Genomic DNA, 18,541 nt, shown 5'->3' with positions numbered 1-18,541 from the left:
ATGTTCTATATAGTATGAATGTGCGTAGTATGAATGTAATCCAGATGTACAACATCCGCCATGTTGTCATTATCACATGACCTTGCGTCGCTTCATAAATCCTCTCCCGTGGCCTCATGGGATAGTAAAATGTCCATCGAATGCGCACTTCAGAATCTCGCCGGAAGTAGTAGGTACTATTTGTTGGCATACTATATAGTAGGGAAGTATTTGATTTCGGATGCAGCGTTTATCATATAGATTTGAACGAAATATACTCCATCCTACACCGACTATGAACACATTTCCAATCATGTATGCTTATGAAAGACGGCCGAGCCAATCAGAGTAAGTAAGAGTGAACACGCTTTCACAAATTCGTGTTTTTGTAGTTTACATGGAGACAATAACGGTATTGTTTTTAAAATTGCACACTTTGAAACCCATTTTCAAAAGCTCAGGTGTAATATTTTCATGTAAATGAATGTCCAAAGCGCAAAAAGTTTTACGTTTTTAGTTGAAAACGGTGTCGTGTAAACGGACCCTTAAACAATCACCTTACATTTAATCATGAATACTGTCCTTTTAGCAATGGATGGATGGCAGATACGTTTACCTTAGCTTAACATTCTCACATCATTTAATTCCTACGCTAACTGATCTCTGCTGGTATCCGATCAAGGTAGCAGTGTAATGTAGAAACGACAAAGCAGAAATGAAAAACAATCAAAAGCAAAAAGCTCCAGGTTGTAGTCATGAAAACTGTGGCTTTTAATGTAAACACTACATTCGATTGGTTTTCCAGCACGAACATCCCACATGAAAGAACAACCATTCACTAAAGAAGAGGGAGAAAAAGCAGCACAAAAGCATTCACTTGGAGAGGAAAAAGAAAGGATTTAAAAAAAGAAGGGAAGGAGATCAAAATCAACAGTGTAGGTAATTGTACAGTTTTTTTTTCTCTTTTTCATTGAATTTCAAACTGAGAAGGCAGAGAGGGAGGATAGATACATCTTTCCAAATCTACGTGTGATAGGTGAGAGCTGTGCTTTTCTATGCAGACCTGGAAGGTGTTTGAGTACAATTCTCAAAAAACCAAGAGAAAGCGCATGAATCTGTACAGCCGTGCACAGCCCCGCCCTCTCCAGCACCGGGGGCGGGGCCGTGCCACCAAAAAGTGGTTCGTTCAACAAAAACAAAAAAAACGAAACAAAAAAAATCAATACATATACTGTAATTCAGGCTAAGTAAAGACATTGCAATGCAGGGCGAACAGGCAAAAAGAATCGGTACAGTTCATCAACATCAACATGGGTAAGTCAGTAAGAACGGTTCAAGAGTGGATCACAGGAACCCTTGCAAAATTCTTTTTTTTTAAAAAAAGGGGGAGAGAGGGGAAAAAAAAGTTCTGTAGCTACAAAGCACAAGAAATATACCTTTTAATAATATTACAGAATAATCATTGATATTGGTATTATCATCATCATTGTCGTCGTCATCGTCGTTTGTTGTTATTATCGTCATCCTTTTTTTTTTTGCTTTTTTTCTCAATTATTTCTACTTGTAAAGATTCTAGAATTGGAGGATCTACAGCTTTCTACAAAGACTGACAGCCCAACGACCTTCGTCTGCAAGCCTCCACATCATTTCTCTGAGCCCCACATCTACCCACCCACCCCCTTAACCCCGCCCACACGATGCCCTTTCCTTTTGCTGCGTCTGTCTTTTCGGTTTTCTTTTTTCCTCTTTTTTTGTTCTTTTTATTTCACGTTTTATTCTTTATTTTCGCACCATTAGCTATGTGAAGCAGTTAGCTGTTTCTTTATACAAAGGCTGAGGGGGTCATGCTATCAGTGACGGGGACTCCATTACCCAGCCAACTAAAACAGGAAAAAACCTAGGAAAGAGGAGGAATGAAGAGGGAAGGGCGACAATGGACGAGAGGTAGAAGAATGGACAAGGTGTAGTAAGTACAAAGGAAGTGTGTGGGACAGATGATCAATAAATAAATTAATAAATTAATCAACAACAATACAAAAGTAAAAGTTCCTTACAAGACAAATGTTAATAAGTTCTCATAACAGTGACCTAGTGTTTCTAGTACTACTCCCAGACACGTCATTCTCAGAAGGTTGGCACTGATATGATACTTGCGATCATCGCACTGGTTCGACGGGCCTGGGGTCACGCGCCCAGCCGCCCCGGGACCTTCCCCCAGAGAGCTGACCTACGGAAGTGACGGGGATGGGTAGACGAAACGCAAGAAAAGCCTGGTGGGTTTCCATTCTCTACGATATCGAATGTTACTACAGTGATTACAAATCGGGAGCGGGGAACACGCTACAACTGACTTGAACCATAGTGCTCGAGGCTAGCACAACTGTGGATTTAGCTATCGTCACATTATCGTCAAAGTAAATTCATATAGCCAGGCAAACATGTACATCCCCCCCGACTGATATTCGTGTAATAAATATACATACAATGACATGAAACATAAAAAAATAGTAAAAGAAATACACATATCAAAAAAGGAAATGAGGGTTGTTTAGTTCAAACCATAAAGACACAGTGGAAAACGGGGGTAGAACGAAACGTACGACAGCAAAGGAAAACAAAAACACAAAAAAAGGTCCCAACTTTGTTCTAAAACCATAAAGGCTGGGTTTCTATAAGAAATCAGTTCTGTTGGCAGCTCTTTGAAAGACAAACTAAAAACATTTCATATATATATAATATATTTATATATTTGTATATGCCTATTTTAAAATTATCATTATCATTATTTACCAACTTGCATTTTCAATAATAATCATTTCCAAAGAAGTGGCTCGAGAGGGAGGGGGCGGGCCTCAGTACAAGCCGCAGCCTCGCAGGTTGTTGGCGATGATGATGTCGGTCACGGCATCGAACACCACCTGGATGTTTCCTGTATCCGTGGCACAGGTCATGTGACAGTAGATCTCCTTATTAGGCGAGCGGTTCTTGCTTTCAAATTGTGCTTGGATGTAAGCAGCTGCATCGTCGTAGGTGTTTGGACCTACAGAGGGGGAAGGAGATCAAATGAATATGCGAGAGAAAGTCGTTCTGATATTACGCCAAAATTAAAAACAAATTATCTTGTAATTTGTGCTTGTCACTCCGAACCAAACTCGGTCCTGCAGAGTTTGGCTCCACCTCGCCTCTGGAAGTTTATAGTATGCCTAGTAAGACCTTGATTATCTGGTTCAGGTGTGTTTCATCGGAGTTGGAGCTAAACTCTGCAGGACAGTGGCCCTCCAGGAGCAGGATTGGACACCCCTGCTCCAGACGCTCATTAACCCAATATTTAAAATGACCTCGGTGACTTCTGACATTCTCAAATGTCTCTTCTCTTCTGTTCTCTAACACATAATAGCAATGCACTTTTTTAACGTGGCTCCTTATGAAGCAAGAAAAGCTGCTGAATCAATGTATTATGTATGAGACTAAAAATTATTTGGACAATTCAAGTCACACTTAGAATGTCTGCATTTGTATTGCATTACAAAGAAAATATCAAACCAAGCAGCATCTACAGTACATACAAGTAATACTAGACGATGTTTTCTCAGGTGTCCTTGTAAAGTAACCACTGATGGACTTTATCACATTACGCACATGATCCACTAACGTTTGACAACCACAAAGGGCCATATTTTAATGATCTGAGCGCATGGTCTGAAGTGCATGGCTCAGGTGCACTAAGTCTGAATCCTCTTTTGCTAGTTTAACGACAGACACAGTTGACGCGCCAGGCGCATGGTCCAAAAGGGTTGTACGTAGTCTCTTAATGAGTCATGGGTGTGTTTTGGGCGTAACGTGCAATAAACCAATCAGAGTCTCCTCTCCCATTCCCTTTAAAAGCCAGTTGCGCTCGCACCACACTCCAAAAAAAAAAAAAAAGAGTACAAAATAGTACCTTTTAAGGTACAAGTGGCCGTCACTGGGGTGGTACCCTTAAGGGTACATTTTTGTACCACTAAGTCAGGGGTAGGCAAGTTCGGTCCTAGAGAGCTGATGTCCTGCAGAGTTTAGCTCCAACCCTACTAAGCCATCACAGTATAAAACGTATGGCTCCCAGCATGCATTGCAGCATTAAGTATGTCACCATTGTTGAGATTCATATGCTGATTCTTGATATCTGTGTGTGTCTAAAAGGTTTCCCCCCTAGAATGTATTTAAAAATCAGAATTCAGAATGTCTGATCTGTGGCAAGAAAGTATTGTTGGTGAATATTATTTATTCATAATTTTAGTCAGGGATGAGTTTAGTCAAACATGTTTCTTCATGACAATTTTTGTTTATGGCTTCTTTTGATTTGAACAGATTATGTGTTTTGTTAACACTGTAACAAAAACCACAAACTCGCATAAAAAGCCAAGAGTCAAACTGCCAAACTAAAGGAAACACTGATCACCATAATGGTTTTCAATAAAACATCAACATCAAACCTCTGTTAATTCTCAATAAGAGCTTCTATAGACGTCTTTCAGGGTTGGAGCCAAACTCTGCAGGACAGCGACTCACTAGGACCGAACTTGCCCGCCAATGGTTTAATTGTACCCTAAGGACCAATTGTGTGCCTTTAAAGGTACAGTTATACGTTTTGTTCCCCAAGGAACAAAATTGTACCTCCACTGTACCTTCTTTTCTGAGAGTGCCTGGCGGATTTGCTATTTACAACCTCAAATCAGAAAAAGTTGGGACAGTATGGAAAACGCAAAAAAAAAGAAAAGAAAAAAGTGATTTCTAAATTTACTTTGACTTGTATTTCATTGCAGACAATATGAACAAAAATATTTCATGTTTTGTTGGTCAACTTCATGTCATTTGTAAATATGCATCCTTTCCTGTCATTCAGACCTGCAATACATTTAAAAAAAAGTTGAGACAGTAAAGCATTTACCACTTTGTAATGTTGCCATTCCTTTTCACAACACTTAAAAGATGTTTAGGGACTGAAGACACCAAGTGATGAAGTGTTTCAGGTGTAATTTTGTCCCATTCTTCCTGCAAACAAGTCTTAAGGTGGGCAACAGTATGGGGTCTTCGTTGTCGCATTTTGCACTTCAAAATGTGCCACACATTCTCTATTGGAGACAGGTCGGGACTGCAGGCAGGACTGCAGCCTCTTCCTCCGCAGCCAGGACTTTGTAATGTGTGCAGAATGTGGTTTTGCATTGTCTTGTTGAAATATGCATGGACGTCCCTGGAAAAGATGTCTTCTTGAAGGCAGCATATTATCCTCCAAAATCTCTGTACTTTTCAGCATTAATGGAAAATAATGAAATAATGATAATGAAATAATTCACAGAAGTGCAAGTTACCTTTGCCAAAGGCACTGACACAACCCCATACCATGACAGATCCTGGCTTTTGGACTTGTTGCTGGTAACAGTCTGGATGATCCTTTTCTTCTTTGGTCTGGAGCACACGGCGTCCATTCCTCCCAAAAAATACCTGAAATACTGATTCATCTGACCACAGTACACGTTTCCACTGTGTGATGGTCCATCCCAGATGCCAGATGATTTTAAACATTTCAATAATTTTCTCACATATTTGTTGGCAAACTGGCGATCCTCTGCCCATCTTTGCTCCTAAAGGACATTTCTTGGATGCTGCTTTTGTACCAAATCATAATTACAATGACCTGTTGACATCACCTGTTTCAAATCGCATCATTATTTAACCATTTTACCTCATTACTAGCCCTAAATTGCTCCTGTCCCAATTTTTTTTGAAATGTGTTGCAGGTCTGAATGACAGGAAAGGATGCATATTTACAAATGACATGAAGTTGACCAGACAAAACATGAAATATTTTGTGTTCATATTGTCTGCAATGAAATACAAGACAAAGTAAATTTAGAAATCACTTTTTTTTAATTTGCGTTTTCCATACTGTCCCAACTTTTTCTGATTTGAGGTTGTACGTACATGGCGGAATTTGCTTGCGGAAAGACTGAACAGTTCTCCAGAGAGGAATACTTTTATTTTTAATATTTAAAAATGTTTGTGTGCTCCTGTGTCTGTAATAAGTAGAGTGTACGCACGTTGTGCACCCGCCTATAGGTGCATATTACTAACGCGCCCTTTAAGAAACAAAAAACACTGTGCTATTGACTTTAGACCAGGTTTTTGTTGGTCAATGGTGCAGCCAACAACGCGCCTGAATACACCTCGTTTTCAGACCAGAACATGGGCGAACAGATGGGCATGAATGCATTTGCAATTTAAACAAAATGGCGCTGGATATGAAAATGATAACTGCGTCGGGCTGAAACTACCAAAAAACGCTTCCGTCTCGCCTAGCGTTGCATTGCGCCGGGTGTATGATAGAACCCAATGCGTCCAAAATCTTCATTTTGAACAATATATCAAGATTAAATTACTTAATTTTAATAATTGAATGAACTATTAAATATAAATAATTTTTGTGCCAGGGGGCGTGATTTAGTGAGGTCTGTGACAGGAGAGAGAGTTGGGAGACGAGCGCGGCGTAAGTGAGTCAGGTTCAAATGATGAACACCCGTGTCTTGGTCCAGTAATGATTGCGGAGAGATTGCATAAAACCAGCTGGAAGAGGGCATTCGGGAGAGAGAGACGGACTGGAGATTTGGGCAAACGGAGAGAGTAACAAAGAAAGCGCCAGTGAGCGTGTGAAAGTATTGTTGGATCACGGATCTAAGAAAAATAAACTTTCCTGAGTCTCCTTAAAGCCAAGCCCATCTTCTTCCTTCCTTCACTGAACTGGACTTTGTTACAATTATAAAATTATTTACACATTTCATTTAAATTCATTTACTATTATTGTCCAAATACTTAATTTTTAACAATATATTAAGATATTGAATTAATGTATAATTATATTTAATAATCGATTTATTAAAGTTCATTATAATTTAAACATTTAATTTAATTACATATACTGTCATTGTCCAAATGATTTTGTCTTAATTTTGAACAATGCAAGACATTGTTGACTGTTTAATTATTCATATTATATAGTGTAACTAATTCCTTAATTAATATTTTGTCAAATGTTCTGTTTCAAAAGTGTGCTTTAAAAAAACACAACAATGGAAATACATTTTCACTGCGACTTCAGCGTCCAAATGCTTTTTAAAAAGCAACACTAAGGGTGGAAGGGGTCTAACGGAGGCAGTGAATTGTATTCTGTCGGAAGAGAATTTGACAGACCTGCAGACATCCCTCTGTGCCCACCTTTTACCCATGACCGCACATGCAAGATTCAGCTACTGCTCTCCATCCTTTGCCTCCCATGTTACAGTGACTTCAAAATGTAGGATGGTCTGAGTCTAGTGTTAAACCTGACCAATAAGAAACACCAGAACATCAGAGGGCATTCTTACCTGTGTACTCAGGGAAACAGATACTCAGGGGAGATTTCTTGATCTTTTCAGCGAACAGGTCTTTCTTGTTGAGGAAGAGAATGATGGAAGTGTCAATGAAGAATTTGTTGTTACAGATGGAATCGAACAGCATAAGAGACTCGTGCATGCGATTCTGCGAGAGGAAAAGAAACCAGAAAGGAGGATAGACAGAGAAAAAGAGGCAGAGAGAAAAACCCGAAAAAAAAGTTTAGTGGAGATATATATACAGCAAGAGTCAAGATAAGCAACTAGCTGAAGCCCACAAAAAGCAAAACATCAACTTATCACGAAAAAACATCTTCTTAGAGTCAAAGTATAGTTTCGATTCTCCATTAGCCACATCATGTGATCACAGATGAGTACAGATTATGAATATAAATCTTGGTAACAGTTTGGTGAAATGATTATAATCTGCTCACTCCAATAGTGATAATTAACCACATTTTGCAGAGGAAAAAATCTGTTTATTTGCAGAAGATGCAGGACTCAAAAATGAGTGCCACACACTGGATTTCATGACTACTTTATTCATTCATGTCATATAAATAGACATCAATTGTTCAATAAATAATCACAGCAGTGAGACACACATAAAAACAATAATTACAGGAATTTGACAAAAACAAACAAACCAACAAAAAATGTGATGGCTGGTAGGATTACAGTAAGATGTTTGATGGGAGAATATGGCTCCCGTTTGCTGGGTCCTGCTGTTTTTAATCAGAATCAGATATGAATTAAATACTACAAAGGATTTCATACGCAAGTACCATTTCAAGTGAATTATGCTATATTAGCATTACGTACTACATTTGTCGAAAGGATTCTGGGTACATCACCAACAGCCTATGGCTAAAGGCCAGGGAACAAATTGGCCTTTGTCCCTCAGCGACGGACAGACTCAATTACCCTTGAGTTTCTTTACCTTGGCCACTGAACTAATTACCCATGTGTCTGAGCTGACAATTGATGTACATTAGCCATCTGTCTTGTTACTCGACATTCGTTAAAATAATAATCCAAATTGTATGGCCGATCAATCTGGGATTAGGGTCAAAGGTGTTTACTAAGTGCTTTTTAGGCTCTTTGTTTGGCCTCTAGAATGAAAGTCAATACACGCCAACACATATGCACTGACCAATAATGTCTAAACTGACCAATAATTGACCTGAACAATGACTGAAATGTGCTCAGTACTGACACTGGCCTTAACAGTACACATAACTGCTTATAGTTGGCACAATTCAGCATGTTTTACAGTACACAAGGAAACCCTCATTTGTGATCAAGTTAAATCAAATGTACAATTGGTTACGGTTTTGGCTTGTCTGTATGAAAGGAATCGCTGTCCTTTGGCTCTCTGAGGCAAATGATTAAATTCAATCACATTCATTTCTCATAGATTAACAGTAGCTAATAACTGACTGAGGTTTAAAGGTCATACAAGATGATATTTGACTGAAGTGAGGGTGCAAATTATTAAGCTTGAACCCCCCCCCCAAAGGCAGTCAAAGCAAAAGGCTGAGGAAGTCTCAGTGGGAAAAAAGTGTTCGCACGGTTCGCCATTTAGTCCTGGTCCGCTTAGCGTTCACATTGGCATTTTAACACCGAACCTAAAGGCATAGGGATATATTTTTGCGTATATTGCGCAACGGCACTGACTGAACATCGAAAACAATGATGTGAGCTGGGATAAATGCGCTCATTGTATGTGTGTAGCTTTCAAAGAGGTGCAGGGACAACATAGCTCGTGAACAGCTTATAAAATGAGTAACGGAGTCACAACTGCGGCAGGAATCCCTCCATCATACACACAAATGAAGATCTGCTGCGAGAAGACGCGGTTCTGATGCCTGTACCGAACTGTGATGGGCAACATTGCGAATATGATGAGAAAAAACAGGCATGCTTGAGCGTTCTGTCCTTTTTAGGGTCGCATCTTGTGACATTAAGCTCCATTTTTGGTTCGTTTACATGTCTTTGGTCTGTGTTGCGTTCATATTTCATTTAAGCCGCACCAGAGTTCGCTTGGAAGTGGGCCGGGATCCATCTTTTCAGCGGCCTCGGCCCGCTTGTTTGGTGCACACCAGGGTTCAGATGGCAGCGTTCGCACTTGTTCAAACAAATCGTACTGACAGAGCAATCGCACCAGGGTTCGTTTTAATTGAACCAAACATGCCAAGTGTGAACACACCCTTACTTTAGTCATGCTGTGCCAAATTCCAATTTAGGTAACACTTTATGTAAATGTATTTAACTTTGCAACTGCATGTCAACTAACTCTCATTAGAGTATTTTAGTAGACTGTCTGCTTAATATCTGCTAACACTTTATTTTGATGCTCCTCCAACAGACATTCTACTGACTGTAACTTTGCAAGTACACGTCAACTCTACTGACCTGAACTTTAACACCTAAGCCTAACCTAATAGTCTACTAATTGTCTACTACCAAGTCTACTAATACTTTAATGAGAGTTCGTTGACATGTTGTTGCAAAGTTACAGTTAGTTTAATATCTAAAGTGGACCACCAAAACAAAGTGTTAACATAAAAAAAAACCTTTACGTTTACATTTAATAATTCATCAGACGTGTAAAAAAGGCAAAATTTATTTAAAATGGTCATCCTCCCTGAAAGTCACTGTAAAATTCACACACACTGACTAAAGTGATCGTTTAGAGAGATGAAGATTAAAAGTGCTGTACACACACATCCATAGCAGCAAACATCCAAAGCGTATATATGGCACTGTGAATTATTGTCAATTACAGATCTGTATTGTCACATACTCAAAGCAGGCCTAATGGTCAAGGCCTCAGTTTAATGCAATGCGCATGTCTGCCTATTCTAGAGCAAGCAACAGCTCATCAGCTCATCCGTCTTTTCAGCTCCGGTCCATTCCGTTCCTGTTACAGTCATATTCCTGCAATGACTAATAGCACAGCTTGTTGCTCTTGTTAAAACTGTCTCGCCCCTAGATTTGACAAGCCCTACTGCGTACTGTGACCAGTTAATCGAGCAAGATGGAATAAAACAGACAGAATTACACACAAAATAGCAACGTGTGGTGAGACAGCTCAGTGATTCTATCACTTTAGTCATACTGATATGAAGCACACATCTCAATTTGTTGCATGTGTGCGTGATTCTGGTGTTATTTGCATGTTTGTGTAACGTGTATACTGTTAAAAATGTTGTGGTCAGTAAGAGTTTTTTTTTAAATTTTTAAATAAAAGGAATTAATACTATTATTCAGCATGGATGCATTAAATTGATCAAAAGTGACAGTAGCCTAAAGACTTTTAAATTGTTACACAAAATTTTCAAATAACTGCTGTTCCTTTGAACGGTCTATTCATCAAATTATCCTGAGAAAAATATATATCACGGTTTCCACAAAAAAAAAAGTAATTTTACAAATTGTAGTAATATTTCACATTATTACTGCTTTTACTTTTTATCGACCCTAAATATGAATCTGTGTGTGTATATATATATATATATATATATATATATATATATATATATATATATATATATATATATATATATATATATATATATATATATATATATATATATATATATATATATATATATATATATATATATATATATATATATATATATATATATATTTAAAGGTACAGCTAAATATGACATTTACGGTTTATGTAATAATATTTTTAAAGTCTATTAACGTTCAAAATTGTGACTTTCAATTTTATATATATATATATATATATATATATATATATATATATATATATATATATATATATATATATATATATATATATATATATATATATATATATATATATATATATATATATATATATATATATATATATATATATATATATATATATATATATATTAGTGTATATATACAGTAGAGGCGAAAAGTGATGTTCAGACGGGATTGGTTTGGGGGTTTGTTTTTAATGACCCTACACGTTCAATTAAACCATCAAAATGTGATGAAAATTTGTTATATATTTAAATATTTTAAATGTGAGGGAAGAATAAAACACTAAACTTGTTTAAAGTATTTATCTGACAAAATTATTTGGCAAAAAAACGGGGTAAATTAAAGGTACAGGTTTTATTTTGCTATGCAAAAAAATGCATAGAAACCCCCCCAAAAAGCGTATTGACAACAACGTAGTCAGTTTTGTTGGTTCTCACGTGTTCATAATTATATCTGCACAATTTGGCATGTTTCATTGTGTTATCACAAATAAAACAATTGACTCCATACACAACTACGCAATATGCTTACAAAATCTTTAAATAAATGGTGAAGATATCCATTTTTTTCCTAGGCCAGACATCACTTTTGGCCACTACTGTATATATACATATTATAGTGCGTCATTCAATTTCAGTCAGATAAATGTGATAGGCCTATCGTGATATCATGTGTTTTTTCTCTCCTCATAAATCAGCTTTGTCTGTTCTCAACACAATACAAAAATCTCATAAAAAAGCCATATTTTGTATCTTTGGAATGCCCTGGGTGTCTGGTAAAAAAAGGTCCAAAATCCAATTTTGAAGAGTAACACGTCCTGCTGTTTTTTTTTTTGAATGCTAAAAGGCTAACATTTTTGTGGTTTGGCTCAGGGCATCGGACATTTGCACTCTCTTCTAAATGCCAAGTAAATGTCAAGCCTAGTGTTTCATCAACACTCTGAGATGCCAATCCAGAACACATGTAATATGAGCCAGCTCGTGAATATTCCTGGAATTCATATCCAAAATGCATTAATCTGAAAAAGTGAAATAGTGGCACCTACATAATCACTAGAATGTAAAACATTGCCATATAACCTCTGGTATCATTAATCTGCATAGTGTGCAATAAGGACAAGAGGATAGGGCTGAATTTACAAGTAGAGTTACAATAGGATAAAAGTAGCAAGTAGTGGAGGTTTGGCACCAATGTTCCTCAAAATATCTCCTGACACACCAGGAAGGTGTCGGGAAGGACATTCAAAGTACATTCCTATATTTGTAAAAACGAACCTAAATCAATAGTTGAGTTTAGACCTTCAGTTAAAATTTAGCACACAAATTAAAGAACAGCTTTGTGAGAACTATTACCAGATTTGAGTCAGTTCTCACCTTATAAAAAGATATCAAAAGGCCTGATGAACAACAATGGAGACAATTAAAAGTATAAAACAAAGACAAAATGTCACATATCCGACAACAGTTGCCACTGTATTGTGGGGCTGTAAAAGAGCTAAGCAACACACTGAGTTAGTAAAGACCACAGAAGCGGAGGTTGTTAGCGATGACGACATCAGTGACAGCGTCGAAGACAAACTGAATGTTGTCTGTGTCTGTAGCACAGGTGGTGTGCGAGTAGATCTCCTTGTCAACTGACTTGTTCTTACACTCGTACTGGGACTGAATGTAGTCCACCGCTTCCGTGAACGTGTCCACACCTGCAGCACAGGAAGAGTCAGGTAAGGATGGAAAAGCAGCACATGAAATAAGAGAAAGAGGGAATAAAAGAAAGCAGTGGGAGATACAGAATTTGTTTTAAATGAAAGACAGCAAAAGTGTTGTGGTAAATATAAATTGGAAACGTAACACTTATTATACACTGATCAGGCATAACATTATGACAGGTGAAGTGAATAACACTGATTATCTCTTCATCACGACACCTGTTAGTGGGTGGGATATATTAGGCAGCAAGTGAACATTTTGTCCTCAAAGTTGATGCGTTAGAAGCAGGAAAAATGGGCAAGCGTAAGGATTTGAGGGAGATGGACAAGGGCCAAATTGTGATGGCTAGACTGGGTCAGAGCATCTCCAAAACTGCAGCTCTTGTGGGGTGTTCCCGGTCTGCAGTGGTCAGTATCTATCAAAAGTGGTCCAAGGAAGGAACAGTGGTGAACCAGCGACAGGGTCATGGGCGGCCAAGGCTCATTGATGCACAAGGGGAGCGAAGGCTGGTCCGATAAAACAGACGAGCTACTGTAGCTCAAATTGCTCAAGAAGTTAATACGGATTCTGATAGAAAGGTGTCAGAATACACAGTGCATTGCAGTTTGTTGCGTATGGGGCTGCATAGTCGCAGACCAGTCAGGGTGCCCATGCTGACCCCTGTTCACCACCGATAGCGCCAACAGTGGGCACGTGAGCATCAGAACTGGACCAAGGTATTCCCTGGTGGCTGTGGTCTCTTTCAGCAGGATAATGCACCCTGCCACAAAGCAAAAATGGTTCAGGAATTGTTTGAGGAGCACAACAACGAGTTTGAGATGTTGACTTGGCCTCCAAATCCCCCAGATCACAATCCAATCGAGCATCTGTGGGATGTGCTGAACGAACAAGTCCGATCCGTGGAGGCCCCACCTCGCAACTTACAGGACTTAAAGGATCTGCTGCTAACATCTTGGTGCCAGATACCACAGAACACCTTCAGGGGTCTAGTGGAGTCCATGCCTCGACGGGTCAGGGCTATTATGGCCGCAAAAGGGGGACCAACTAAATATTAGGTCATAATGTTATGCCTGATCTGTGTATGTGCATATTACATTTTACTAAGCAATAAAACAACTGCTTCAAATCTTTATATAGCTGTATATAGTACTATATAATATAGCTTCATAATAATTTTAAATAGTACTAATTCTTTTAGCTGTCTGAAAGTGTTTACAGCAAAGTAACATTATAATCAAATCATTTTGCAATTCCAAATATATTACATAACTAGTGTTACAATTGCCTTTGATCTCACAGCCCAAGGATACAATCTTATAGTTGTGTTTTTAATGAATAAAAAACTTCCTCATGCAGAGAAAAAATGCTTTTTCTGACTACAGTTACTCAGCACATGCTAAGGGAAGTTATTTCTGTTTCTCAAACTTATTTGTGATTGTTTGTGCAGCTTGTCTCCCATATATCATTCAGTATAATGAGTTTAAGAGTTTGATGTTTAAGAGCAGCTATGGAGAAAGCTGGAGAGCTCAGGTGACTGTGTTGGCTGTTTCCCCTCAGTGCTGGAGAATAAAGAAATGCAGGCTGTCCAGATTATGGGTGAGAACACATCCAAAATGAATAAAATAACAGGATGGCTCTTCTCCTGAAGATTTATTGTGCTAATTGGCTTCTGGAGAGAGTGTGTCTTCAATCTCCTCCTCATCAATTATTTTGTCTTTTCATCCTATCTGTCCTTTCTTTCTATTGCTTAACACCAGGGTATAATGAGTTTACCTGTGTACTCAGGGAAGCAGATACTTAAGGGAGATTTCTTAATTTTCTCCTCAAAAATGTCCTTCTTGTTGAGAAAGAGAATGATGGAGGTGTTTGTGAACCATTTGTTGTTGCAGATGCTGTCAAACAGCTTCAAGGACTCGTGCATGCGGTTCTGCAGGAAGAAAAAGAAAACATTAACATCATTTACAGACATGCATCCACAAACACACAAGCATACACGTTTACTTAGCTATATTAGGGGACATACATATTCTATTGCTTTTTTTTTTAATCTAAAGCTTATAATTAGTATACATAATAACATGCATAACACTGCCTTTAAAAAATCTTTTAGCATGTTTAGAATAAAATATATAATAAAATAAAAATAGTTATCTTAAATTAAATATAATTTACTGCATTTATGAATCATAAAGTACACAAAATGTATACGTTTTGTCAGATTTAGCTCACAAAATTGTGCCCAAACTATAGCTAAGTAAACCCACATACACACTCTTTCTGGCGCTCTTATCCACACTCACACTCACACTCACACTCACACACATTCAGGTGTAATCGCACTTTGAGTGCAAAATTAGAATATGAAGTGAGACAGAAACAGAAAAAAAAGAAAGGAAATTTAACAGCCAAGCCAGAAAAGGAAACAAAATTTATTCCGCTAACTAAAGAATTAATTACATCTCGTCATGATGATATACAATGCATCTCATGTTAACAATAAAGGGAAAAGGTTAAAGATATATACTGTCCTTATTTCCATATGTGATTAATAAATTATTATTCTGCTCATTATTTGTTTGTCATCTGAATGGTAATGAATTCAGAGTTGGAAGCAGTGACTCTCTCTTTGATGTGTCCGATCATTTCAGGAGGAAAAGAGGTCAGACAATCAACTTGAACCAATAACAGCCAATTAAAAATTGTGGTTTTGGAAAGATCCAGCAACGCATCTAAATTTAATGACTGAAACTGGCATATTTCAGAAACAAGCACACAAGCAAACACTTAAAGGGATAGCTTGTTCAAATATGAAACATTCTGTCAAACAATTATAAACCTGTATGACCATTTGGGTGCCTCTCCTATTTGTGAGCCTATCTGGTTGCAGCAAATTACAGTTCTGCAGTAGCAATCTATTTGAGGAAGCCACAAAATAAAAGAATAAAAAGCTAATTTCAAGTTTATATTTCACAATTCTGACTTTCCCCTCTCAGAATTGTGATATAAACTCGCAATTAAGAGTTATAAATTCCAAATTGGGAGATATAAACTTGCAGAAAAAGTCAGAAATGTTAGATAAAAACATTATGTTTAAATGTTATCTATGTAAAATGTTATAGGTTTAAAGATTATTTCATGCTGTAACAGTAGGGCTAATCCACTATGTCCCCTACAAACTGCATTTGTGAATATTATGTAGACCTATTGTTAACATCAAATTCATACTTTAAAAGGGATAGTTCAAACATGAAAATTCAGTCATCATTTACTCACCCTCAAGTTGTTTTAAACCTGTATGAATTTCTTTCTTCTGCTGAACACAAAAGAAGACATTTTGAAAACCAAACAGTTGATGGGCCCCATTGACTTCTATAATATATTTTTTTCCATACTATGGAAGTCAATGCGCTCCATCAACTATTCGGATAACCACATTCTTCAAAATGTATTCTTTTGTGTTCAGGAGAAGAAAATTCATACATGTTTAGAACAACTCACAAGGGTGAGTAAATGATGACAGATTTTTCATTTTTGGGTGAACTATCCCTAGATTAATCATCGCAGGTTTCATCATTCCGTTTGTGGCTTGCATCTACGTTTAGCTTCAAATGGCGTTTTCGACGACGGTGGTTTTATTCTGTGGTGTATTCTGACGGTATACCTGTGACGTCTGCTCCCAAATGGTCTATTCTTTCATCTGCGAACTAAAAAAATATTATCTTCTGTTTTCGTCCATACAAAGAAAGTCAAAGAGGTCCAAAACAATATATGACCCCATTGATTTTTACTGTAAGGATGTAGAGAATGTTATAATGATGACAGGATTTCCATTTTTAGGTGACTTATTAAGTTACCGCAAGGCACAACATAAAGCCAACTGCTTCCAACTCTTTTTAGTATGTACTTCAACGGAGTTTGCTGATGATAATTTCATACCTGTAGAAGGGCCGTCTGTAGAGCTGGGCTGGATTGTTTAGCGTTTGGTTAGAGAAGAAAGCCGATGGCGAGAGATGACAGGAGAGCAGCTGAGACGTTTTGAAGGAGAGACACAGATGCAGAGGTAGCCGCTGGAGGCCACAGCAGCAGCCGAGCGGAACCGGACATGCACCAGAACCCAGCACTTCACCATTTCACTCACAATTCCCACCCCCAGATACCACTGCTTTTCAGATTCAGACACACACACACACACACTGAAATGCTAAACAATAGTGGAGCAATGCAGAATCGGTCCATGCTCATGAAGAAAGGAACAGCTCTAAACAGATGAAAAAAGTCTCACACAGGTCAAACTTGAAGGAACGCACAGTGTTTGAAGGACATAAATGCATGTTTGTGTTGAAATGGAGGATGAAAGGCCACAGGGTGCACAGGAGGGAATGTTGGGACAGAATGTCAGACGGCAAATGCGTAAACACTGATAGAGCGCTGAATGGACGGGCACTGACAGTAGACACGTTCTGAGAGTGTGTATTCATAGCATCTGTATGTGTGTTTATCTCTGTCCGTTTGTTTCGCCAGGATTTTCTTACAGAATAATAGAATCTGTCTTCTCTGTTTATCGCTTCCATAGATCAGGTGAATCTGGGCGTGTGAGAGTTGCTGTATTTATGGGCGTCCTCTTTTCTAACCATAAAAGCTCTTCTGTATCCAAAACACATCACCGTAAATCCCTCTGATGTTGTAAAAATTCTCTTATCGGAGTTTGTCGAGAGAGAGTGTGTCTGGGCAGATCTGAGGCCTGTGTCACACAGACGTCCAAACATGACTCATCACACCCGCCATGATTCAATTGCACGGTTGCAAATTCAATCAATAGTGTGAGGATATAAATAATTCTTCTTTTAAAAGGACACTGCAAAAGTGTTCATAGAACTTAAAAATAAGTTAGTATTGCTTTTTGTGTTGAATTTGTCTACTTAAAGGGTTAGTTCACCCAAAAATGAAAATTCTGTCATTAATTACTTATTTTTGGGTGAACTAACCCTTTAATGATTTTATATAAACATGTAATATATTAAGTTGGGACAACATAATTGTTATTTCCTTGATTTAGTTTTTTTAATACTTGTAAAGCATGTATTAATCTTAGTTAATTATATTTCAATACATTGTTGAAAGCAAAACACAAAATTTAACATTATTCAACGGCCTTGAGATAACATGAACTAGCATTAACAAAGATTAATAAACATTGTAACAAATGTATTGTTAATTGTTAGGTAATGTTAGTTGAGGCATTAACTAATGGAAACTAATGGAAACTTGCCTTTAAGAAATGGACATGGTGAGCAAAGTGCTTGTTGTCTTAAACTAATGACAACATCACATGAACACCCAGGAGACAAAACACTCAACTCAACCTACACTGACCTCAACACTTGACTAGGTTAACAATCAAAAAAATTACCATTTCATTTACATGTGTTGGATAAAAAACACACAAAAAAACCCAGAAAAACTGGAAAAATGTTGACCATTTAAAAAACACATTTGAACTCCAGCACTCTGAGAACCCATTATGTGAGCAGCTACTTAGCCCGGGATAAGCATTTGCAACACAGACAAGCTACTCAAAGCTATGCCATTATTAGACTTGTCCAAATAATTACAACACTGTTTTGTTTTTAATTACATTTTGCTTAAATTTGATGGTACAGTGCGTGGGGAATCAAAACATGA

The 18,541-nt window shown here is 37.7% G+C and overlaps 1 protein-coding gene across 2 annotated transcripts in view; it reads right to left on the bottom strand.

The window, feature by feature from the left end:
- Window positions 1-2,742: 2,742 nt before the first annotated feature.
- Window positions 2,743-18,541, bottom strand: part of gnao1a (guanine nucleotide binding protein (G protein), alpha activating activity polypeptide O, a) — a 117,891-nt gene continuing 102,092 nt past the window's right edge. The window contains exons 7-8 of one of the 2 annotated variants that reach the window (XM_079825173.1): window positions 7,377-7,530; window positions 2,743-3,019 (exon numbers count right to left, since the gene is read on the bottom strand). In XM_079825173.1, the coding sequence (XP_079681299.1) occupies window positions 2,832-3,019; window positions 7,377-7,530 (342 nt within the window). In that variant the 3' untranslated portion in view covers window positions 2,743-2,831. Of the gene's footprint in view, window positions 3,020-7,376; window positions 7,531-11,987; window positions 12,853-14,632; window positions 14,787-18,541 lie in introns of those variants that run through there. The other variant, XM_079825174.1, reaches the window with a different exon arrangement.

The sequence above is a fragment of the Gobio gobio genome (assembly GCF_949357685.1).
Source record: "Gobio gobio genome assembly, chromosome: 9".
Lineage (NCBI taxonomy): Eukaryota > Metazoa > Chordata > Actinopteri > Cypriniformes > Gobionidae > Gobio > Gobio gobio.
Note: the sequence above shows the minus strand (reverse complement) of the source record. Positions and strands in the feature narration are given on the sequence as shown.